Source organism: Diadema setosum, chromosome 18 (genome assembly GCF_964275005.1).
Source record: "Diadema setosum chromosome 18, eeDiaSeto1, whole genome shotgun sequence".
Taxonomy (NCBI): Eukaryota; Metazoa; Echinodermata; class Echinoidea; order Diadematoida; family Diadematidae; genus Diadema; species Diadema setosum.
In genome coordinates, this window is record NC_092702.1 from 26303153 (window position 1) to 26330684 (window position 27532).

The 27532-nt window shown below is 38.9% G+C and overlaps 1 protein-coding gene across 1 annotated transcript in view; it reads right to left on the reverse strand.

Moving 5' to 3' along the window:
* Positions 1-27532, reverse strand: part of LOC140242063 (uncharacterized) — a 219312-nt gene that overhangs the window by 20558 nt on the left and 171222 nt on the right. The window contains exons 19-24 of the mRNA XM_072321825.1: positions 16699-16930; positions 14965-15111; positions 14245-14430; positions 12563-12777; positions 1700-1822; positions 574-678 (exon numbers count right to left, since the gene is read on the reverse strand). Of these exons, the coding sequence (XP_072177926.1) occupies positions 574-678; positions 1700-1822; positions 12563-12777; positions 14245-14430; positions 14965-15111; positions 16699-16930 (1008 nt within the window). The remainder of the gene's footprint in view (positions 1-573; positions 679-1699; positions 1823-12562; positions 12778-14244; positions 14431-14964; positions 15112-16698; positions 16931-27532) is intronic.

The window sequence follows — 27532 nt, forward strand, 5'->3', positions numbered from 1 at the left end:
CCTGCTTTTTTTATTTCTGATACTTCAAAAAATAAACCATTGCACATTTACAATGTGTAAATGGCACAAGCACAAAGAGCCTGCTTGCTCCAAAACATACATTGTACATGTACAACCCCTATTTCTCATATCCACTCACTTTTTTTTGTCCTAATCTGGTGCAGAATCATGGTGCAAAGGCACAAAATTGCTTATGTACTCCTCCTACATCAGCAAAAATATCCACCTTTGTCAACAAAAATACATAACTAATATCTTTGAAAACAAACAAAAAAGTCAAACAATTTCATAAGAACAACATTACCCAAAATGCTGTATCATCATAAGCACTACTTACATGCCTACCTCATGTGCAATTTGACGTTCATTTCATTTAAATTCATTATGGGAGACACATCACATATTTTACCAATATGGGTTTCTTTTGAAAAAATACTATAGATACTTGGTTGAAATCTGTAGTCATCTACATAAAGTCGATCAAATCAGCATGAATAAATGCAATGTGCAAAGCAAAGCAAGAGGCTCGATTTGGTATTTTGATTCCAGAGTGTTGAAATAAGCCCCGCCCACCTGGGAGTAGAGCTCTACCGAAGACTCTCCGCGGAGCTGGTGGCCCGTGAGGTAAGTGTTATGAGAGGAGGCCACGTAGTAGTGGGAGAGAGGATGAGTAAGCTCCTGTGGGGGGAGGGGGGAGGGGGAGGGGAGGTAAAGAAAAAAAAATATGATTGAATCATGAGAAACAGGTCAACCTTCAAAGGGAAATCTCTCTCTCTGTGTTCATATTGACTCAAAATGAAAGGCATACAGTCATATAAGCAGAGAAGTGAAAGGTTAGGAAAATTGATTTAAAGGTCACATCATTACTGACAGCTACATCAGGCGCAACGAGGAACGAGCAAAAACTGACAATACCGTTATTAGCCAATAGAACAAAAAAAGGGGCCATTCCTAGAAGAGGATGGGCTAATGCGATGCACCTTTGTGAGTGAAAGTTTTGATTTGTCAGTATTAAATATCATTTTGCCATAATATTCTATCATTATCAATTATTTTGAATCACCATGTCGATACGCTTTTAATATTGCATGCGTGCATGAATCACTTTATCATGCCCCTCGTGTAAAATTGAATGGACTTTGATGCGTAATAAGGAAGACGGTGTCCCGCGTATGTCACGATACACTCAAGGTGACTGTAAATTCTCGACAAACCTCATTTTTGTCTCTTGATGAATACACACACCTCTGTCAGTATCTTTTGCCACTATCACACATACACACACAGCTTGTTGTTAAGGGTTAAGTGAGATATGGGGGTAGGGGACTGTGAAGAATGCTTCGAGCGCTACAATCTGTGACAACTGACCAGATGGGTGATCTATCCACGCCAAGTCAAGCCGGGAATTGGCCTTCAATATGTTTACGTGTGTGTTGTCCCACAGAAGGGCCCCAGCACGGGCCCAGATCCAAGCCCAGGTCCTGGTCCTTGCACAATTCTGTTGTTGTTGTTGTTGTTGTTGTTGTTGTTGTTGTTGTTGTTGTTGTTGTTGTTGTGACTGTTGTTGTTGTTGTTGTTGTTGTTATTGTGGTGATTGTGGTGGATGTAGTTGTAAGTGTTGTTGTTGTTGTTGTTGTTTCTGTTGCTGCTGCTGCTGCTGTTGTTGTTGTTGTTGTTGTTGTTGTTGTTGTTGTTTTACCTGTTTGCAAGCCAGGAGCTGCTCATTTGGGAATGCATAGTTATCTTGGTCCATCAGGAGGCGAGCGAAACCCTCAAATGTCAGGCACTGTTGCTCCCTTATTGTCAGCGACGGCTCATGCCTCTGCATCGGAATAGAGAAAATATATGTCAGCCAAAATAAAAGCAAATTGTTAAGGACACTTTATTATCATTGAGAGAGAATTAGTGGGAAAAAAATTAGAAGGTGAGATAGAGAAAAAAAAAAAACTTGGAGAGTAAGAAAAATTTGCAAAAGTAATTAAAGTGGAAACTTGAAAAGTGAAATGTTCATGAGAAAGTAGATTATAATAATGCAAGATAGGTACAGAGATGGATGCAGACATACATGTATATGTGCAGGTATTAAAACATAGAGATACTAGTAGATGATACCGGGTAGATACTGTCGATAGATAGATAGATAGATAGATAGATAGATAGATAGATAGACAGATAGATAGACAGACAGACAGGCAGACAGGAAGATAGACGGATAGATAAATAGAGGGAGGAATTAAGAAAGGATGGATACATTATATAAAGATAAAGTGAATGTTTGGGACAGTGTAGTGCGTTCACATCTACTACTGATTACATATAAATATCCTACCCTATTACATTGTATCATGGGCATTTCCACATTTAACATACACCGTGTATGGACGACTGTTTCTTATACGTACTGTACATTGTTGTAACCCCCCCCAGACAACAGGGGCAATCCCCCACATGTTTGAGCATGACGTGGACTCAACTTCAACCATGCAAAAGAAGTTAATATATTTCTGCTCCCATGGAGAGAGTCATTATAAATGAGGCAGCACAGCAAAAAGTGTCACTGACCTCACTGTAGCTACGTACATAGGAGCAACACTAGCTTGTAGAGTGTAACTGTCATTTCAATGCAAGTTATTCTGTCACTCCGGCAATTCAAGAAATCTATTTGGGTACAGCAACGTCTACATGACTTGTGCTACAAGTCCCACTGGTTTTGCACATTGTATGTCACCATAATTATTCACTTTTTCTTGAAAGACATACTTCAGATATACCCTGATTACAAAGTGTCACTTCTGTCAACATTTTTACACATCTTCCATTAATCTGGAAGTCAATTTCTTGCTGGCAGTCTCCAGTAAAATAAAATTTTGAGTCTCTTTTTAGTTTTAAACTAATAAGAATATAATAGAAGGTATATATACATGACTAACAACCCCTTGCAGGGTTCTCTTGCATGTCATATTAATGATATGCTGCCTTTTTAAAAAGTTATACCATAAAACTGTCCCTATACAATGTATATGCATATCCAAAAGAAAAAAAAAAAAAAGATCTCAATGCTATGGCTTTTTACAGATCCGATTCGGCACTCTCATTAAATACTATTCAAATATCCTACAACTGTAAGTAAATGTCTTCATACATGTATGCCAAACAGATTTCTGTTGGTCTCAAGGTACATGTATGCAAATCACATCTACAGTGTATATGATATTGTTCATATGAGAACCTCTCTGTCTCTCCGTCTCCACATGTAAAATGACAAGTATACTGCACTTCACGCTATCATTTTTACACTGTACTGCAGAAAAACAACAACAAAAGACAGCAGGAAAGAATGAATCACTGTTTGTATATTATGTACAACAAGTTCACAAATTTACATCCAAACAAATCAAATATTCATACACACACACAAACACACAGACATATAGACATTCACACCCACGCAAAATGCACTACATTCACAAATACATAAACTATGCATACATGGCTGAATGATAGGAATCTTCAATTGAACACTACACACAGCCATATATGACAAACTCATTAAAAAATAACAAAACACTGTGGGGGGGGGGGGGTGTAAAAAGGATGGGGATGGGGTGGGGTAGATTTGGAGTAAAGGTGCACATTATTCGAAATGTCAAGGACAGATCAAATCTGGCAGCGAGTCTGCGAAACGTTTGCATTTGCTGCCCGTGCACGGTTGTCGTCTTTGGAAGTACCAGTCTGCCCGATTTAGCACGGAATGTCCTCGGCTGGAGAAAAATTCCCAGGTGGCACGCACTCCACCCGCATCAAAAGATGAGCATGAAATGAGGAACAATTTAAGAAAAGGAGGAGGAGGAGGAAGAGAGAGAGACTTTGCCCTATTTCAAGTGGAGCTGACTTGATTTCAATAATCAGCTTTACCTCATTTCTTGATGAAATATTAACTACTGCTCATCCATGCGGACAGGTTTTTTTCTTCATTATGGCTAAAACGGTATGTTTTCCTGTTGATTTAAAATGCGGCTCATTGTCATCCCTTTCTCAGAATCAAGGTCTGTGATATTCTCCCATCTCTTGGAGGCGATGTACACTGCATTCATTGTATGGCAGGCGACACCACTGCATTTATTTTGTGAATAATCAGTGAACTGTTACAGATATGGCAGATACAAGACTAATGCAAAATATATGATACACACAGTAGGCATGAGAAAAATTTAAGGTCAAGCACCTATTTGGCAAACATCACAAAATTTTTGCATGGTTGGATTTAAACGTCTTCTAACATCATGCCTGAAATCTTATAGTAATACACCTCAGTTTTTAAAACAGAAATGATAAATTAACCCCATGTCACTCAAGACTACCATCCCATTTTGTGCCGAGAATAACGATAGGAATTTTTTGGGGGTCTGAATTCACTAGATATCTATAGTGTTGTTTCCCTCTAAAGAAGTTTCCAGTTCATTTACAGGGAGCTTTAGATTTTAGACGCGCGGCGTTCAAAGGAAGAAAACATGTTCTGAGCGTGCGCAGTAGCGCGCGTAAGTCAATCTATTTTTAGCTTACGTCGCCTGAGTTTTTCACTACGCATACTGGGCTATTTTCACGTCCGCACAGTTTGCGACGTAGAGAGCTTCTTCATGCACTGATCATATGGGGGCGCGAGTTTATTTTTTATACGTTGCGTCCCAGCGTAATCTAAAGCTACTTTTCCACACGACGCGGGGAGAGGAGAACGTCTAGCGCAAGCGTCGGCTCAAACGTCCGCGCGTCAAAATCTAAAGCTCCCTATTCTGAGGAAAGGTTTCAATATTCTGAGGAAAGGTCTGAACTTCCTACTTCTACAACATACCAGCTTATGAAAGGAATCTGATTTTGGTTTGGTGTTGAGTCTCTTTGTCACGAGTTTCACTAATCATTGCTCATGTTTCATACGGTAGAGTGTAATATCATTTGCTTTCTTACCAGAATTTTCAAAAAACCTCCAAACTGCTTTATTTATAACAAAGTCTTTAAAGGACAAGTTCACCTTCATTAACATAAGGATTGAGAGAATGTAGCAATATTAGTAGAACACATCATTGAAAGTTTGAGGAAAATCAGACAATCCGTTCAAAAGTTATGAATTTTTGAAGTTTTTGTGCAGTCACCGCTGGATGAGAAGACTACTGCAGTGTATGATGTCACATGCGTACAAAAATATAAGGAAAATGTAAAGAGAATTTCACAAAATTTCATCTTTTGAAAAAAGTACACATTCCCTTCACTCGTTACTGACATATGTTATGGGTAATATTGTTCCCATTGCCTTTAGAAAGAGGCAAGTCAAGTGCTCTGTTATTATGCGAAAAAAGTGAAAATATGTTGAATTTTCTTTACATTTTCTTTATACTGTTGTACTCATATGACATCACGAGCCTTAGTAGTCTCCTCATCCAGCGGTTCCAACACAAAAGTTTTAACAATTCATAACTTTTGCATCCATTGTCCAATTTTCCTCAAACTTTCACTGATGTGTTCTACTTATATTGCTGCATTCTCTCAATCCTTGTGTTAATGAAGGTGAACTTGTCCTTTAATTGGAACAGCACATTTTAAGATACAGAAGTTCATAGTAGTCTCTAAAATCAGGAAATGTCGGCATGTTTCTTTCCAAATTTGTGCAGATTGACTAAATTTAGCCATCTAAACTTTCTCTTGATGGCATACAATTGCACACATTGAAAGTCAGAGGTGGTAATTCAATGATGACACAATCATGGTACCTGAAGCCCGATTTCCCAGGACTTCACAGATTAAAACTGCCCTGAAACGACAGCATGGTACCATTAAATCCAAACCCTCGTGGACCCACAACAGCATTCACCTTTCACTTTTGTTTTCTTCTCCCCTGCAAGCACTCTTCTAAAACATGCCTTTCATTTTTCTTCACATGATAACCTTTTCCACCATTCTTCTCCCCCTTCATCTCCTCCCTATTGACAATAAATCTTGGAAGAGTTTTCTTTTCTTTTAATTCTCTTTCATTTTTTTTCCCCCGCTAAGCTGTAACATCAATCTTGAATTCCCGACCACCAGCATATGCTGAAATTGGATAATACATCACCGTTGCCCTCCAGCTTATGTCCTTAGCGACTGCAGAATGTCAACTACATTTGGCTCAGCACTCTCGCTTAATAGTTTTCTTTTTTTTCCATACATCTTAGTACATCTGTGTTTATTGCATCTCTTGTAAGTAAATGAAATTCAATCTTGTTCAATTTTTGTTGTTGTTGCAGTTTTAAGTCATTGACTCTGAAAGAAATTTGAAGGCATATTTATAAAAATAAGCATTTTCTTATTTTCCAATCCATGTAAGTTCAGTGCAGTTCAACGACATTTATTTCCAGCAAACAATATACATGTACACAACTGCAAAATAACAATGCAATCAATTTGAACATCCTGTCACCACCCTTTGTGGAATGTAAGACATCTGCACCATGATTAATTTTGAATTTCTCATTCTAATCTTTTTTCTTTACCTTTAATTTGTTCTCTTTCACTTTTTCCTTAGATACTACAGCACAACCAGACACCTTGATTAGCAGACTTTGAGATGCAGTGGTCAGTTTCCATATCAACTTTGTAGCTACTTGTATTTACTTAGGGGAAAAAATCTATTGATAAAATGCCTTACTGTCAATATTGGGCCAAGCTGAAGGTCTTGGTGATGAACAAACCATGCATCTTGGATTGTTCTGGTGAGATGATTAGCGTGTTTGCAGAGGAAATACAAACAAGCCACTTGCACTTAAAAACAAACAGTCAATATATCTTTCTTTCTTTTTTTTTTCAAATAAGCTCTCCCGAATTTTGCTGGCCTAATAAAAATCAAATTACAAACTTGTATCTCTTGAATGTGATGAGAACAGAGAAAGCTGAATATCAAAGCATCAAAATGATAGAACATCAAATGATAGAACAACAATAGTATCATGACTCCACGTACAAGATCAAAGAAAAGGAGAGGTCTGGAAAGTACACAGGCATATGTGTTCATTCATCAGCTCTCGGGGGGGGGGGGGGGGGGAAGGGAACTTAAGAAAAAGAATAATTCTAAATGTGGGTAGGAATTCAATCCTTTGACCTCAGAATGGGTGGAAGGAATTCTTTGATTTTGATTTCCTTTTTGTTTTTTTGGTACACTGTAGCTTGCTTTTCTGGCTACTGGAATAGTAGGCTTGTCTAGGGGATACAGCATTGGTTCAGACACCCAGATGTGCCAATAAGTCATGCACTGCCTGTCCCTGTTTAGCCCCCTCCCCTCCCCCCCCCCCCCCCCTTTCTTCACCTCCTTCATCCCTACACCACTCCCAGCAGGGGAAACCTTGGCCAACACGCCTGCATGATCATTTGCGCCCGTGGGCAGGACAGAATCAGAAATGGCAAATAAAACATGTTTTCCATTTACACCTGAATGGTCTACTCCACCTCAATCAACTTTTTTTTCTGTCTCTCCCTCGATTTTTTTTCTTCTCCATTTTCTTTTCCTTTTTCCATTCCTGGGGGTCTTTTTGCTTCTGTGGGTGGCTTCTAAAATTCTCTACTCCCTCACAGGCAGTTTGTCATACAGAAGATTGTTGATGTAGTCTAAATTTAGCTTGGATGCAGTCCCAATTCCAATCTGTCAACAAGTATTCATATGAATGTTTATAAATCACAATGGACCTCTATGACGATGATGCCATCTCTTAAAAAGTTTAAATTTTGTGTTTGTTATGTTTTGCATGTTTGGCTATAGTTAACATAAACCCATCTATTATCTTTCTTTTCCCTCCTACACATAAACTTTTTATCATCTCTTTTGCAGCCTGCAATTTGGTATTTTTCTTTTGTTTCATGAAAGTTACACACAATGAGGTGAAGTGAAACATTAAGTTTTTGTGCAGCTTTTAAAAATTGGGTACAGAACAAAAATATAAGGAGACCCTAAGTTTTAGGAACAGATGTCGAGCCTGTCACTGCACACAAAAAAAAAGAAGAAATAAGCCAAATTCTCCTCCCTTTTATCACCAAACCAATGTGCAATTACTCAAGTAAGGATATTATCCAGACCCTAAAACTTATGAGGGATTAGATTCTCCCTAAAGTGAAAATTGATTTGTGCCTGGCTGGTTATCAGGTTTGAGATTGGTTTGACATTGCATACACTTTTACCTTGTGATTGTGTTGTCACAGTCTAACAAAAAAAATTGCTTTGATAAAAGGATAAAATTATATGCCCTGTTTAAATTACACCCTAGTGACTGCAATGGTCCATTTTGCAATCTCCACATTATGAAAGTGTTTTTTTTTTAAGTTTTCATCTCTTACATATTACATGATGGTCAAGGTACATATATTACCTTTCCTATAATCAAGTCGTACATCTAGTCCTTCTTTTATATTTATTTCCTCAACCCCCCTCTTTCCCTTTAAATCATTCACCCATCATTATTCAAACACACCAACCGATGCCTGTTTTCAGCTGGGGCAGGGAGGGGGGGGGGGGGGGGAGAATCACCATCTAAAAATCCTTTCCTCACACTCTAGATTTAAGCCAGCTGCAGAAAATCAAAAATCTTGGAACACAAATCAAATCAAATCATATCATATCAAATCAAATCAGATTAAATCAAGTGCCTCTTCATCTGTCTCTGTGCCCATGAGCTCATTTGTCCTTGGCTCTTTACATCTGTTTCCTCCTGAGGCAGGGAAGGGCGGGAGGCATGTTTTATTCAACGCTCCAGCAGTATTCGGGGGCACAGTAGCCAAAACAACACATTTATCACATCAATTATTTCTAAAACGCTTGGACACCTCACCAACGTTTGACGTATAGGGCTGGAGGCACTGTGAATAGCTTCTTCTTTTCTTTTCTTTTTTTTCTGAGATCATTTTCCCCCTTTAAATATAGCTTGTTTCCCCATTTTTTCTTCTCCCTTCCTCCCTTACATTACCCCCCCCCCCCCCCCAACTCTCTGCTTCTGCTTTGCTGTGCGGTTCAGATTTGAGCTCATTTTACATGCAAACAGGAACAATTCGATAAACATGGAGAATTGCATTACATGTGCCCGCTCTGAGCATGCAGCCCAAACCGCCGTGGCCAGCTCAAATTACAATAACATCGCCGTCTCACCTCAATTGGTCTCATTCTGGAAATCAATGTTGTTTGTTTATTTGTTTGTTTGCTTTTTGTTTTGTTTTTTGCTCTTTTTTTTTTTTTTGGTTTAGTCTACAATCACACTGCAAAGTCTTCTATCTCTCTCTCCCCATTTTCTCATATTTTCATGTTATCCTTCCATTTGTAATCATTTTGCAGTTTTATCTCATGCACCGGTTTCTCAGAGTTGAAATATCTGCTCTTCAACGTACAAGCATGGCAAGCTGCAATCTACTTCCTAGGTGTACGCGTGTATGCTGGCTGGAAAAAAAAAATAGAAATGTCGCTATGGCGACTGGTATGCCTCCGCCATAATGCATGGTTCTCCGAATAGGTCTATAACACAATGTCTTGACAATGTGTGATAACAGCTTCACACAACTGGCAAAATATTAAAATGACAGGTTTGTCACAAATGCATTGACTGTTCACTATCCTTGGAACAAGGTTTATTTGGATGAATGGCTATACTGTCTAAGAGTGCAGGTATTTGGGGATTTGAGGATTTTCGTACCCAACTTTTGACCCTTTTATAGGTTTAAAGAAGAAGTGAAATTTAGCACTTTCACTTGACATTGACATTTTAACCTTTGACCTTTAGGCAAGAAACTTCCAAGAGAATCTGTATTGGGTAATATATGCATACACTAAGTTTCAAGAAAAAATCCTGCAGGCATTGCATAGATAAGAGAAATAATGATATTTTGATGAGTTGACCTTGACCTTTCACCCCCTGACCTTTGACCCATGAACCCTAAATTCCCTACATGATCACTGCCAGTCAGTACATGCATAAATACTAAGTTCCATGAAGATACCTTGAAATATTTATGAGATATGGAGAACTAGAAATGTCGCTACGGCGACTGATGCCTCCGCCATAATGCATGATTCTCCCAATAGGTGTATAGTACAATGTCTTGACAATGTGTGATGACAGTTTCACATAACTGGCAAAATATCGAAATAACAGGTTTGTCAGAAATATCTTGAATGTTCACTTTCCACGAACTGGGTTTGCTATAATTGTCTATTAAAGAGTGCAGGTACACATATTTGGGGAATTGAAAATTTTTACTTGACTTCTGACCGACCTTATTATAAGTTTATGCATTGAGTATAATTTTCAAGGTATGAAGAAAGAGTGTAATTACAGTACAAAATATTTTTTTTTCATTTAAACCTGACCTTTAACCCTTAACCTTTGACCTTTGACCTTCTGGCTGGAAATTTCCAAGAGAATCTCCATCAAGTAATACATGTACATATATTAAACACTTTTAAAACTAATAATGCAATTATTGCATATACTAGTATGCATGTATGAGGGAAATACAGTAGTAACATTTTGAGGAGTTGACTTTGACCTTTGAACCCTGACTATTGACCCATGACCCCTAAATTCCCTAGATAATCCCTGCTAGTCAGTACATGCATATGTACCATGCTCCATGAAGATACATTGAACCATTTGCGAGAAAAGTGATATTGCAACATTTTCACCTAACCTTTGACCTTTTGACCTTTGACCTTATGACATGAAACTCTCTCTGGAGAATCCTTACGCAGTAGTACATGTCTACACTAAGTTTCAAGAAAATAACTGCGGGCATTGCATAGATATGGGGGAAATAGCAACATTTTTAGCATTTGACCTTGACCTTTTGACCTTTGACCTCTTGTCAATGTCACTAGAATCTACTCAACTAATTGTCCCATCATACATCATCCTTGGACCAAGTTTGGTGAAAGCTTCTTCATCCAGTTTTGAGTTATCACATAAACAGATAAATTTTAGGATTTGACCTTGATCTTTGACCTTTGACCTCTGTCCGATTTCACTGAAAAACTAATCAAGTAATTGTCCCATCATACATCATCCTCCAACAAAGTTTGGTGAAATTTGCTCCATACAGTCTTGAGTTATCGCGTAAACGGATACAATTTCTTGATTTGACCTTGACCTTTGACCTTTGACCTTCAGCCGATTTCACCCAAAATCTTATCAAATCGTTGCCCCATCATACTTCATACTTGGACCAAGTTTGGTAAAATTCCAGTAAATATTACTCAAGTTATCGTGTAAACGAAAGCGGACGGACGTACGGACGTACGGACGTACGTACGGACGGACGGACGGACAACCCGAAAACATAATGCCTCCGGCACCACTTCGTGGCGGAGGCATAAAAATGTAAAATTTTAACATTTTAACTTGACCTTTGACCCTTGATCTCATGACCCAAAGCTCTCTCTGGGGAATCTTTATTTGGTAGTTCATGTATACACCAAGTTTCAAGAAAATACCTCCAGGCATTGCATAGATATAGGGGAAATAGTGAAATTTTGAGCATTTGACCTTGACCTTTTGGCCTTTGACCTTGAGCATGTGTGCCCAAAAGTTGATAGACACAACTTCACCCACTCATACATATACGTGCCAAGTTTCATTAGGACATCTCTAACAGTTTTTTAGATATGCTGTCCACAAAATAACATTACGGATGGAAGGATGGACGGACAGACGGACAACCCGAAAAGATCATGCCTCCGGCGACACTTCGTGGTGGAGGCATAAAAAAGAAGCTAACATCCCCTTCTTGACTTCTCAATGTCACACAAGAATGCATTGGTCAAACTTTTGAACCCTACTCACACAGAAGCAACATTTTACCATGTGATGTACAAGTTTTTCTATCACATTTATACACAAAAGTTTGGCACAGGAATGCTCTGGAAGCTCTTGGACTTCAGCCCCTTGAGTTTGTTCCTACAGAGAATCATGGCCCATCAAGACCTAACACAAAGTGGCTGAGAGAGGTACGTATAACTGCCATGGCAACCTTCAAGCATGAGAAAACTTTACCTAGGAACAATGTACACTGCATTCCACTTTTGAATTGCTCCAAATATTGGTGACCCGCTACGCAGGACTTAGAGCATTTCAGGAGTGCTCCTGAACCTATCCTTGAGAGGGGCACAACTTTTAAAGCACATCACAGAGCCACTTTGTCTGTTCACACAGAGTTTAGAGTACATGTACTTCTAGAGCATTCTAAATGCCCTGTATCAATGGGGTATATGAGGTTTAAGGAACAAATCACAGCAATATGTTTGCACATGTCTAACTTTCTCTCTATCTCCTTCTTTCTATTTTGTCTCTCAAGTAATCTGCCTAACACGTCTCTTCATCTTTGCATGCTAGAAGTTCATAGTGAACTTATTGAACACAGAACACAATTTTCTACCTGTCACTCTGTTCTTATTATAATCTTTGCATTTCCCAACAGAAAGTGATGAATATCTTGTGGAATTGGGGAGGGCTTTGCCAAAGATTATCATCAGCACTGACATCACAAAGTGAATGTAAAGTTCACTGACCTGTATAAGTTCATTGACCTCGTCGTCCGTGATCTCCGCCATGCCCTGCTTGGTGGTCAGGAACTGCTTGAGCCGCTCCAGGGTCACCACGTGGGAGGTGACCGACTGGGTGCCCGAGCTGTTGGTCTGGACGCTGGCCGCCGAGATGGCGTTGGTCACCCGGCGAGTGGAGTCGGGCACCAGCGGTGGGAAAGAGTTGCGGGTAAGGCTTATGACTGACAAACGTCACGAAGGCCGGCGTGAAGGGAGAGTTGGATTACGTAATACAGTGCATGAAGGGAAGGGTGGGGGTGGGGTAATGAGAGGAGAGACCAGAACAGAGAAAATATACATTATTATGCTGATATATATGGTATGAAAATATGCTACCTACACTGCATTATATTCTAATACTGAAGAATCTACAGAAGGCTTACATTAGTCCAATGATTTCATCTCTGCTATCTCAAACCACCTCCTACGAATTTTACATACTGGTTAATAGTATTTAGTGACCTGTGAGACCACTGAAAGGAGAACAAGATCAAATGCTCTTTTGAAGTGAACTACACTTAAATCAACTACAAAGAATCGCATTTAATGAATAGATCAGTAAATGATGTACTTCAAACACCCCTTGAATTTAAAATACAACATGCTCTGGAACTTCTTACTATCAATATTAGAAATAGAAACTTTCTTTCATTACTTTCATAATGTATGTACCAAGTGGATGTCATGTTACAGATAAAAATGTCAAATCTTGACATACATACGCTTGTAAGACCACAACTGTTCCTCTTATGGACAAACTTAAAAGACGGCAGCCTTCATATGCAAATACATCATGCATGGTCTCACAAAGGAAAGGGTTTGCTATGGCATAGAATGACAAGTTATGCAACACACATTAAACTTCCTAATTACTAGCATCCCTTTATCTTAACTCATTGATTCTGAAAGTTAGCAAGTCCTTACAGGTTTGATATATGGTACACCTAGTTCCTGTAAACAGTGGGTTATGGGGACTGGGAAAGAGCTCTAACATTCAGAGAACATTAGAGGAAAGTCGTGGTAGTACTGTCATCTTGCACAGTTACAACATGTTTGTCGTTGGAAGTGAAATTTATTACTGCCTACCTTCATACTATAGTAGGTGCCACCACCTTTGCATTATATCTGACAGAACATTTGGAGGTACCGAATGAAGACTGCAAATCCAAGGAGCTGTCATTCCCAAATTCTAATCTCTTTGTCATTCTAATACTTCACTGATATGAGATGGCAGCTCTGTTACAGGTGTCTACTGTTGTCATGGCAACATATTTCAACATCTTCGACTGCCATAATTCACAGAGAGTAAATTCGTCCATGGGAGAAATACTCCCTTTTTTCCTATCAAACTTATGAATAACAATAAAATTGTAAACATTGCATGACAATAGGCAAATATATTCATGAGAGTTGAGACCATTTTGGGTCAGTGCATCATCTTTACTGTTTTCCTGTGATTCAAAAAGGTCAAAACTTTCTGAGCATCTGTCCAGCTTTGCTCAAATTTTGACAGCTCTTTCTCTTTTGCCTCAATGCTGTCTCTCAAAATAGCATGATGATTCTCTGAGGAATAAACTCTTCTTGTATACTTAAGTCATAAGATGCTATTCTAGATAAAGCTGGAGGGGGGGGGGGTGCACTCTCCTCACCTCCAACACCAATGAAGCTTGTCTCCTCCACCTGGGAAACGGACCTGTTGCCATGGTGATAGATCTCGGGCTGTCGGTCCCTGGATCCATCTCTGCTGGTGCTGTAAGGCGAGGCGTAGGTGTCAAAGATATCCTTTAGATCCTTCCGGGAACACACACTGAACGACTTGAACAGCTCCACAAATTCTACAAGGTGGGAGATAAAAACATTTAGAAATAGAATGACTGTCGGTGAGAAATTCCAGAGAATCACTTTAAACTGCACAATGCAGATTTCAAGACCATCTATAAGACTTGTATTGACAGAAATCTATTATCATTCAAAACTCTCCTAATAAAAAAGCTCACAGTGAGTTTGATCATTTCTCAATGCTGTGATACATGTAACATGTAGTATATGTACGGAAATACCAAGTGAAGTTATAGAGTATACCAAAAAGACAGAGCAATCGCCAGAATTTGCCAAAATGCAAGTTTTGAATTTGAATACTCACAACATTACAGATTATGGAGTAGGAGCTTAATCCGTTCCATAATGAATTCTGAAATACCCGTAGACTTAATAGGCAGGTCACCGGGTTCCCATACGGAACAGGTTAATTCAAGTAAGGAGTAAAACCTCACATTGTCAATCTTTTATGACTAGTAATGAAGCATACACACACACACACAAAAAAAGACAAACGATGAGAAAAAAAAAAACACTGAGTAAAAATTTACCAATGAAAGACAAATTGCTGTTCATCGTCAGAGACCTCTGTCCATCGCAGCCAATGGAGGAACTGCTCCTCTTCCGACCAAAGATCTCATGCTCTGAGGGCAGGGTGGGTTCGTCACTGGAGCCCACAGGAAGCATAGAGTCGTCATCTTTGGAATGGACATTGTAGGGATAAAAATGATTAATAATAGCCCCACATGATTCATTAGTAATAACAATAATAATAATAATGATAATAATAATTATAATAATAGTAATAATAATAATAATAAAATTATTATTATTATTATTATTATCACTACCAATATATTTGTTGTTATTATTATTATTATTATTATTATTATCAATATATTATCAATTGGTATGTCTGCCGGAGTGCTCTCTTTGTGGACTGACACAGATGTCTGGAGCTTGATTCTCATGATCGGATACCCGGGTATTTACATTAGTGGTTGGAGTGAAAACAAACCCACAATCTGCATATTTTTTAGATAAAATTAGTTACTTTTCTTCCACAATTAGCATTGAAATGCCACGAAACTATCAGACATGTTTCATCTGAACATTTCTGATAGTTACAAGAAATGATATTGAGAAATTACTGTACAGAATGGTAGATCACAGATTCTTCACACTGACAGCGTACTGTGTTGTCTGCATCACCATCAACGCGTACATGTAGATTCCCTTTATCCCTGGTACTGCGTCACTATGACCTTCCTGTACAGTATGTCTGAGGCATGCTGTTATGCCCAAATGGGCTGGCTAATAAGGTCGAGTTTGGAGGATACCTGAATGCTGATGGCAACTCTTGCCAAGTTACACGGGGATACAGCTATGATCCCACACATATACATTGTAAAGGGTTAATTAAGGGTTTATTGCTACTATTCTCTATGTCAATATTGTATCAGGTTATACAAGTTGTAGGGATAAGGGGGGATCTGGTAATATCTACTCACTGACAGTTAGTTTTCATACATCTGTGCCAATCAGCAAAGAAAGTAGTCCAGTGTGTGTGCAAATTGGCAAAGCAAGGGTTAAAGGAAACATATTGCTCCCTGTGCGGTTCTGATATTCCCACAGACTTTGGTGAAGGATTTATCTGGTAACAATGGACAGTGGGTTAGATGGCTCACTCCTGTAACTACATCTTAATATTTCTTTGCCTTTTTTCACCAATCAAACAAATGGTACAAAAAATAACTTTGGGATATCACAGTGTAAGTGCAGATTTCATACGAGTAGTGAGTTTACAGTTGATGAGGATGAATTCGCTAAAAGAAAAAAAAAATACCCACACGGGTTTCCCTTCAAATCATGCAGGAGGAAATTTACTTGGCCTGGCTGTGATTCATAAAACATGGGGGCAATTTTTGATTAATAAAGAATTTTTCCTGGCTTTAAACTCCCCTAAATATAGTGTCATATACTGTAGGAAATCTGTACTGACAAGTTTTGATGTCATTAAACTAAGTTGGTTTGCCTAGCTACCAAACAACATTGAGAACCGTCTATCAATTTCTAAAAAATCTTCTTCACAGCACTTGTGATAAGGTCATTTTGAGAGGAAAAGACACCCTTGTGGATGGAGCCAAAATTAGAAAGGTATTGGAGGGCACTCACTGACAGGTTGTTTAGCACAGTCCTGACTAGGCTGATATACAAATGAATCACAGAATAAAATGAAGATCACAAAAGATGCAAGTCTAGCCACATTTTTCTGCGTCACTTACTGCTGACCGAGACATCCACCAACGGGGGGCCCTTGACCGTCCCGTTCTCACTGACGTCAAGCTGGCCGCCCACTCCCACGCAGCTGTTGGTGTCCCCATCCTGCATGCTGCCCCCTATTGACAGAGTGGAGACGTCGATGGTGTAGGCGCGCTGGTGGACTTTCTTGCGGCTCTTGCTGCGCAGACTCTTACGCGACCTTCTCCCGAGAGGTGACCCTGGTGTTTCAATGCTCTGGAACAGCACACACATGTAAACATGACATTGGGTAATATTGTAATTACAGTGTATTGATCCTATTGATAGCTCGACAGCTGCCATTCTCAAAAGAAGAACCTGTAGTACAATGTTAAACTCCTTATGCAGGGGTCAACAAATCTTTTCATTATCCAAATTCTTGTGACATTAATAAAAAAACATACACAAAATAAAACACAAAATAACCTTAAACTATTAATTAAAAAAAAAGAACATTTCAAGCTCATATCTGATCAAATAGTGCTACTGAGACAAAGGGATGGGATATCATTGAGGTTTCTCCACATGCACCTGTACAATTGGTATTCATAACTCACCAGCATTCGATCATAGACAGATTTATAGTTTCCTTCATGGAATACATGCATACATTAAGTTACGGACACAAATTCAGCATAAATGTAGCATATTGGCATTCCAGATTTACATGTATGTAATATAAGCAGAACTCCAGCAAGCTCTTGTAATCAACTTCAGCACATGTGCAATTTTTTTTTTTAATGAATGAAACTTATTGATTTCCTTTGTAAATAAATGACAGTCATTACTTCATCAAAGGTATTCCAAACCAAAGAAAATATGAAAATGATTCAAAGCAAAGATACTTGTATGAGATTCAAGTAACAATACATAGGCCTACCAAACAAACAATGTATAACAAAACAAATTACTTGAATGCAACTTTAGAAATACATGTAATTGCTGTATGCAATTTCGGTGTAATACAACAATACTGTGAGTTTCCTGAGTGTCCAATGGCCTGGAAGAATATCAAGAATGTATATGACAGGACAAAGCACGCATCCACAGAAAAGGCTTTCTAGTCAGCTTGTTTCTAATCTATGGACCAGAGCTCACACATTCATATGGTGCAGAGAGATTTAGCTATGACAGCCAATTAACGGCTTCTTCATTCATTTCCCGAATGGAACAGGTACTGCATGCAACTTTGGGGGATAGTGTTTTTCATCCTTATGTCAAAGCAGCGCCCCCCAAAGGTGGAGTGTGAAACTATTTTTGTCATGACCAATCATCAAAATAAGTCACTTGCCACCCCCAGCTGCCATTCGAGTTCTGACGGGTGCGACATAGTCGTCTGCTGCCCGCGCCTGGATAAATATTGTCTTGTGACCGAAGCGATCAGATTCCTTGTGACATGTTTTGGCAAGCAGACAAAAAACAAAAAAAAAAGGAGAAAATGTCAACGGGTGGATAGCATAGATGTTGGACAGCATGCTAGAAATGTTAAAAAGCCATTTCCCATTTCGTAAGAAACCCAAATATGTAATACCCCGCCATCTGCAACCCAAGCACGCAACAAATGCTTGCGCGATGTTTTACGTACCGCTCACGAGGTCAATAGTATACACCCACCACCTCCCCCGTATCATAGTGGTTCGCGGAAAATGTCATCACGTGGGATCAGTTTCCATCTTCTGCCAGAATTTCCTCTACCCTCCATGTTTTCTTCTTCTTCTTTTTTTTTTTTTGGGGGGGGGGGATTCTTTTTTATTAGTTGTCTCTGGACTCGAAAAGCAGCAGTCATCCATTTGAAATATGAGAAAGTTCACACAGACTGGGAAATACACAGTGGCTTTCAACATGAAAGAAGAAGTGACATGAAAACAACCTAATTTTCCTGGAAGTACAGTTTGATATAACTATTCTTGTCAGATGGTGGCTATACCTTTGCCGGTATTTTCTGTCTGGTTTCTTTTTTCTGTGTCCTCTTTCTTGCAGATGTATTTTCTAAGGTAAAAGGGTACATTTCAAGGATGTTGAATTATTTTCTGTGTTTCCAATGTGCATTACTCCCTAATACAATACGGTCTGTTAGAACAGTTTAATGAGGGAAATTTTGCCCCAAAATTGCTTTAAGCAATTGATCTATTAGAATTTGTGCTATAATGAAAGGTTTTGGGCAAACTTTATATGTAATGTTTTCAGCTGAATAGACTGACATTGATTAGAAAGATACACTGTAGTAAAAGCCCTTAAATCCTAAGGGCATGACAGATTCAGTGTCAGTTATGTCAGTCCCCGTAACATACATTCACCACTAAGTTTAGAAATGGTATAAAATATAGTGTTCAATAGAATTTGAGGGCTGTTACTATCTTTTCTTAGCATTATCGCGCCATTCAGTTGGAAAAAAAAAGAAGAAAAAGGTTTTCAATGCATATTTACCATTTGACCTTCATACATGTACATATATGTTATTACATAGATGTCAGTCTCGCATTACATATTACCTTCTTCCCCAAATTTTCACTTTGGCATAATTCCAAAAGACTGCTTGTTTTACGCAAATTTAGGGGCAAAGTTATCTCTCATTAAGTGTTCTCAAAGATCATATAGCATGGGGGGGGGGGGGGGTTATGCACATTGGAAACAGAAAATAACATAACATCCTTGAAATTGACCCTTTTACCTTGAAAATGCCCAGATCCACCTGTGATGCTTCACACTTCAGTATTCTCTTCTGGTTTCTGGTTTGTTTTTTTGTTTGTTTGTTTTTTTCCATCTCTTTCTTGGTCAAATCTCTCTTTATCCTTGACACACTCATTTTTGATGAGCACTCACCTGTCATATTTTCCTTTGATAACTCGTCTTTCATTCCACTATACTCCGACTCCCACAGTTACTCATGTTAATCTCATGTCACTAATTTTTGTTTTTCTTGTTGACATGCTCTCTCTTTCTCTCTCTCTCTCTCCTCTTTCTCAATCCCTCACCCCCCATCAGCCAACAAACATCAATCATTAAAGGACAAGTTCACCTTCATTAACATAAGGATTGAGAGAATGTAGCAATATGAGTAGAACACATCATTGAAAGTTTGAGGAAAATCGGACAATCCGTTCAAAAGTTATGAATTTTTGAAGTTTTTGTGCAGTCACCACTGGATGAGAAGACTACTGCAGTGTATGATGTCACATGTGTACAACAATATAAGGAAAATATAAAGAGAATTTCACAAAATTTCATCTTTTGAAAAAAGTGCACATTCCCTTGACTCGCTACTGACGTATGTTATGAGTAATATTATTCCCACTGTCTTTAGAAAGAGGCAAGTCAAGCACTCTTTTATTATGCGAAAAAAGTGAAAAAGCTGAATTTTCTTTACATTTTCTTTATACTGTTGTACTCATATGACATCACGAGCCTTAGTAGTCTCCTCATCCAGCGGTTCCAACACAAACATTTTAAAAATTCATCACTTTTGCATCGATTGTCCAATTTTTCTCAAACTTTCAATGATGTGTTCTACTAATATTGCTGCATTCTCTCAATCCTTATGTTTATGAAGGTGAACTTGTCCTTTAATGCTCATCCGTAACATCTCTTTTCTCCTCGAGGTAATGTTCTTCTTTCTCCGCCTCCCATCACTATCCTCTCTTGGGTTCCCATTCCTCTGGCCGTACGCCTCTCTTTGCCCCTTTACCTTTCTCCCCCTCCCTATTGAAACTCAACAGACTGACGAAAAATACATGCGTCAAATGCGCAAACATACACGCGTGCGTCAAATGCTCCACCGACCGGCCGGTCCGACACACAATCCCTCGGAAGAGGGAGGGTTGTCCTCCGATCCCCTTTACAGCCAGCGTTATTGATGGCGGCGGAGGTGTCAGCTGCGGCTCTCTGGAGAGGGAACACTTTCCAAGGAGGAGACACAACCCACTGCACCGCCAATCCCTCTCAGTCGGCCTGACACCTGTCTGCGATCCTTTAGCACACATGGATGTCACCAACAGGTCATGCCTGGTCAGGGAAATCACTCAAATTATTTGCAGAAGAAGACACCCGCCTTCTCGGCTCGGACCAAAATATGCTTGAAAGTCACGCTTACATTTACAAGTAATTACGGAAAGCCAGTGCAGAATCAAAAATAAATAAAGAAACAGACAAAAAATACCAAATAAAGAAATAATGATAACTAAATTGATGGCAATATTTGTTATAATTATTATCATAGTCATTGCAATATCAATCAGACTCATGAAGCTCCTTTCTTAACCCGTTGAGGATGAGTCCAGAGAATACTCGGGCAGGTGTCTACGGAAAGTGTGTGTTATTAAACAGCAAAATCAGTCCATCCTCAACGGGTAAAAAAATATGACAATGGTGTGATAGAAGAGAGATAATGATAAGACATGTGAGTGCCTCTTTTCAACAGCACTTGCCTGATACCAACATTTTTTACAAAGTTAGTAACTTATTGAAGTATTTTTTTTTCATATTCTGGAAATTGATCTAATGCATAAATTCATGTAAAAGGTCATCCCACACCAGCATATCTCATTTCACCAAGTTTCAGAAGCCTGTATTGCATAAAGCATCTATTCTGATTGTTTCACAAATTATCAACGGTATCTTGATCTCAAACAAGTTTGTTTGCAAACTAATATGGAGTTTACAGTTGTGGCTACATTTTTCCCAAATGGCAATATGAAGGCACAATGCCACTGCACAATCAAGCTGTGAATCAAACTCATATCTAAACAGTATACGATGGAGTGAAACTTGGAAAGCATCCCTATAGAAAATCCTTTCATCACAAGGTGAGTTAACAGGGATGGAATTTATTTCCAAAGCTTGTATTCTGATGGATGTGTTCACTATCTGCTGATGAACAGATTTTTTTGTAAAAAAAAGCTCTACCAAATGTGGTACAGCCAGAAGAGCAATCCGAGTCAAAGTGGAAAGCAAAGCTCGGCTAGAGACATAATGTATGAGAATGTTACAAGAGCAATTTTACGAACGCATCCAATCAGAAAATTGTGTAGAAGGAATCGTGGGAAGACATCCCTGTTTAGGTAAAGGACAATATTTCATTCATGATGTATATACATAAATGGCTACTGGATGACCTCACCGTCACACACACAGGTTTTCTTGAATCATCCTCTCCTGTCGAATGCCACAATGGTCCCTGATTTATGCATCAGCTGGCGCGTGGGAGAATGGGGTGGAGAAAATCAAGACTACAGCAAGTGCAGACATGGTAATCCAAAGATTTATCGAAACAACGATGTGGATCAGCTTTCTTCTTCGGGTGTGTAGAAGAACTGGCAATCCATCACCAAAGTTGTTAATCAAAATTAATCAGCCAGCAGAGGCTCTCCTGGACCCTTATTTACTCAGTAGATAGATATAAAAAGAGCCCACATTTGATGGAGAAAAGGAAAGTGCTCGCAAGAGAAAGAGAAAAAAAAAGAAAATATAAAGAAGAAAGATTTATGGAAAGTTGTGGATGGATGGAGGATAAGAGTAATGCTGAGATCAAATTCGGGAATTATCAGCAATGTTCAGGAGGAGGGAAAAACCCCCCGCCTCCAGACCGTATATCATACAGGAATTCAACCCCCTAAATTTTCAGAATATTTCATCCAGTCAGTCTGGGCATTTTTAAAGGTGCAAATCTCCATTCTCTCATTACCAAAAAAAAAAAAAAAAAGGACTACATCAGGTTCAGGAAATCTCAAACATAAACCAACTTTTTGAGGCAAAGCAGACAGTATGCACTATGTTTGGGTCATTGAAATAATTAAAAAAAAACTGTCCATATGAAAAAAAAAATGCTTGTTGGTTTCACCATTCAATCCATAACTTTGGAGGAACAATATCCATAAGTTTGAATATTCCTGTAAATTTGACTACTTCAGTCCCCTGCCTGAGGGAAACAAATGAAATGGTTTGGAAGTAAAATAATTTGATGAATACTAAGTAATGCATCTAATCATTCTCGCCTTTGCAGTCCTATGTTATCTCATAGAGAAATGGTAAAATATGTTCTAAGTTCACGGTTATTTACAATGGAGTAAATACCCATACTGCAGTCACAATAATACATCACACTGGTTGGAAAATAAAACAATATTAATGTTGTTTGTCTCTATTGCCTAAAAACATGACTTGAAACAACTAGCATGCTATTAATTTGGTATGAAAAAGTACACCACAATTTTGAGAAAGTGATAATGTAGGTAAGAAAGTGAATCTGCAACAGATATTCATAGCCTCATTAGATATTGTGATTCATGCGGAGACAAAAATGCCTTTAGGCTTTAGCTTTTTACATAAGCTTCTGGGCTAGTAAATATTGGAATGGAAAAAAAAAAAGATAACACAGTTGTAAGATAATGTAATATCAAATGCACAGGTCTAGTAAACAAAGGAAGCAAGATCATATTTTAGTGGTATAAAACATCAATCCAAACAAGTCAAAAATTCTGAACAGCAAGTTTTATGTTTCATATATCATGCTCATTTTAGGTATGACAACACATTTTCAGTACTTGTCCTTTCACCATCACTAAAAGCCTTCTTCATCACGTAACCAGTTACTGTTACTTGACATCTGTGTTTTGAAAAGATATATGTCTGACCATAAAAACAAAATGACATACACTCGTTCATCCTTTAAGTTTTAATCAGTACAAAGGTTTCAGTGAGTCATCATGAACCCTGTACAGACACAGCACAGACACACTGTATCTTTATATTTATTCCCTTAAGGGGGTATCTCACAAGGCTTGAAACTTGTTCGCGACTAGTTCGAGACTCCAGGTTTTGCTAGTTGCAGAAACATGTTCGATTTTTTGGAGACCTTTTCCAATCTCCGCAAAGTCTCCACGATGTCTCCGAGACGTCTCCATCAGTTGCGGAGACTAATTATAGCCGCGACTGCTGAGATGTCTCCACGATATCTCTGAGACGTCTCCGAGACGTCGCCGAGACCTGCTGGAGACCAGAAAAACTGGTGAGAAGTCGCCGAGATGTCTCCATGACTCTATTTGACGCTGTTTGATCTACTTTAGAAACCACGTGACTCATCTGCGTGCTGACATCCTGCCTAGATCAAGTCAGGTGATCCTGCAACGGCTCCATCATATTTGAAACTTTTTGACACCTGTCATTACTCGTCTCAGAGACGTCTCCTTGGTGAGACCGCAAGCCATTTTTATGTTGGAGACGTCTCCACGACTGCTGCCACTGATAAGATGGAGACGTCGCGGAGATGTCTCTGTTGGTAAGATACAGCCTTTATTCACTACTCAACCTCCCAACACCCTTCTCTAATAAAAGTGAACAAAATCATACACATTATTTATTCAATGGTACATGTACAAAGACACATGCATAAAAGTCTCTATAACTGCAGAATTTCACAATGATCGCAATTATGTGCTAATTACATACTGTACTATAAGATTATTGTCAATTAATGGTTGTAATTACTGAATTGCTTTAGGTTCACATTAAGAAAATGATTACAGAGACAATAATGATAACACTAATAATAACATTAATAATCACACTATCAATACAATGTACATTTTTGTACAATAATAAAAGCAATAATAACAATGACATAATAATAGAAGTAGTAAAGATAAAAATGCAATAATAATAAAACTCATCATCATCAAAATGACACTAGTAATTACATAACGGATTTTGTACATTTGAAATTATCACTTTTACAATCACGATTATGATTTCTAGTAAGGCGTTGCATCAAAATTATGACCAGCAGGATCCCTCAGGATCCTGCTGGTCATAATTTTGATGCAACGCCTTAGACCAGCAGGATCCCTCAGGATCCTGCTGGTCATAATTTTGATGCAACGCCTTATAAGCATCCTATGAATAAACAAACTGTCATGAGTACAGTAAAACTACAATTCCTAAAAGCTGTGATTTCTGACAAATGCCCTGAGTAGACTTTCGATAAGCATATCAAAGCAATAGCATTTTAATAGATTTTGTTACAAAATTTGAGAATGGAAGGGGAAGGGTTATATCCACCTGCTTTCATATTGTCTGTTTGACATTGAAAAAAAAAATGCACAAAACCTGACGAGTGAAAGACAACTTCTGAGGTTCCAACTGTCTACAACAGCATTTGAATATCTGAATGAAAGAACGGTCTTTAAGTCCAGATTTGGCTATAACCTTTGGAGAATCGGTGCAAAATAATCGATTATAATCATTCAAATGACTGTTTTACAATTTACTTGATACACGTAATATTCCCATAACTTTAAGGGGAAAAAAAGGGCAAAAATATAAGGATGTTATTTATTTGGTTTCACTCTTTTTTATTTACTAAAAATCTTTGGAATGGACTTGGGTCTTTCCGTTATTCAGGTACTCATTTCTCTGTCTCACTACAACCAACCAACACAGCCATTTCCTCTCCTTCGAGATGTAGAAAAAAAAGTCCAAGATCATCTGTAGATATGAAACTACTTGCCACACATCCCACTTCTATATCCCTACAGGTGACACTTAATCTATCATCATCACAAAGAGGGCAATGCCACTGCAATCGGCAGTGGCGTGGCACTCAGTTGCTCCTAAGGGGTGCAATTACATTGTATGTACCTCGCTCAGAGCTGGTAGCTCTCCCATACAGGCAAAACCTCTTCTTGCACACAAGATTTCAGCTGGCACAACTCAGTGTTTTTTTAACTTTGTTCACACAAATGCACAGTCAGTTGAAATGGGTCCATTTGGGTGCAACGTGGCCAAGAACACAGATGTGTGCGATCGCAGGGTCAGAATTCTTTGCTCTCCCTGCAGCGTTGGTTATTTCCTTTTGAAAGTCACAGAGTGAGCTGAAGCAATTTTTGGGCTTTGGGCAGTGCCACTGTTGCATGGAGCACCAGAGAAAAATATGTTAGACTTGTTTTCTTCTACTGCCAAGATAATTTGAAAGAGACAAATGACAGTACACTACTATCATATACATTGCAGACCTATTGATAAAAGCACACTGGGGCAAGTATGAATATCAGGCAAGTACATATGACAGCATAAACAGAAACAGTAACCAAATATAATTTCTACATTCTCCAGACTCTATGCATCAACAACAAAGCATAACTTGTCTGTATCTTACAATGTTAAAAAGCCCTCTTTTTAAAGTACAAGTACAAAGGAAACACACCTCTCACTGTCATGTAAGAGGTGATTTTGCATCTAATCACAATAGTTACTTCAAAGCACCTACAACTGTACCGTGCATCAAATACCAATTTCAAAGTTTTATTAAGACTTTTAAGTTTGAACAGGAGGTAATTGAGGTATAAAATGTTTGATTCTTCAGCAATTCTAAAGTGTCATTTTTCAGCCAGAACACCTTAATTTGCAGTCATCTCAGATTTAATGTCTGCAACTTTATCTGGATAATGCAATGACAGAATACATGCCTTTTTCAAAGCTTTTGAGCTGTGGCTGTGGGTGATCTGCAGCAGTTAATGTGTTGGTCGTAAGCTATGGAGGGTGTAATGAATGGTTGGTGTCATCAGCTAACTTTGACAATGAGCACAGTGTGATTTGTAATTTTCATCCAAGCGTCGTTTCCAGCGGGCTTCATCAGTGAGTTGGGAAATCCACAGGAGCGGCACGCCAGCAGTAGAGAGGGGTCAGACAGCAAAACAGCCGACGGGCAATTGTGAAGACAAGCACAGGCGCTCTTTTTGAGTTTCCTTTCCTCTTCTTTTGAATGCTGCGAGCTTGCAAGACTGGATGAGCACAAGCAATTAACCTCGTCTTGCGAGTGCTACGTGCATGTCGACCACGAATGGGTGATATCAAACGCCCGTGTCTCGATGCCGAGGCATCATTACCAGCTCGAGCGGGGTTATTTCTGTTCGCAGCTCCCATAATGCCGTGCAAATTCAGGGCACTGACCTGCAGTATGCTATTAAATCCACCACAACGTGACGACACAAGTTTTGCTCTTTCTTACTCAAAGCCTGTCAAAGCAAACACTTTACCTTTTGGACGGGAAGCCTACTGCTAACTTTTTAATGTGCCAAGGCACTTAGCTAACTTGCTAGGCTTTTTCCATCAGTATTCAGTAATCCATCCAAATTTGACACAGTTCTACGTCAAGCTTCCTAGTCTCCAACTTAGGAGATTAGCAAGCACACTCAGGTGTAGCAATGCGCCTAAATGTATCACGAGGGTCACGGTTACAAAAATGATTGAGGAATGAGGTGATCTCTGTTAACCCGTTGAGAACGAGTCCTGAGTATACTTGGGCAGGTGTCTATGGGAAATGCGTGTTATAGCAAAATCAAGCCATCCTCAACGGGTTAACTGACAACTAGTACCAAGACACCTGTGCTTACTAGCAAAAACAAACAAACAGACAAACAAACAAACAAACAAAAAAGCACTCCAGCACACATGGTGACTGGGAAACAAAGCACAGAAAGAGCCAAATAGGATTTCTCATTCACTTTCAAGACTTTCATGAGAATCTTACATTCTCTCAATTTACCACTAGCAGCCAAGGGATATGGTGGCTGTGATTCAGGGATATAGACACCCTGAACGGAGAGCCATGCATCAGGCTTTAATAGCAAATCACACTAAAAGGAATCACTGACATGACAACGTGACAGACATCAAACAGCCATTGCTAATTGTCAATGAATAGAAATGGCCTATAAATCTCCCTATTCCCTAATTGTCTTACCAATCATCTTCCTGTTGTAAAGAGGAGCAGTGTCATGCCTGAGTGGGCTGGCAAACTTTCAAATTCATTCAAGTCAATTGCGA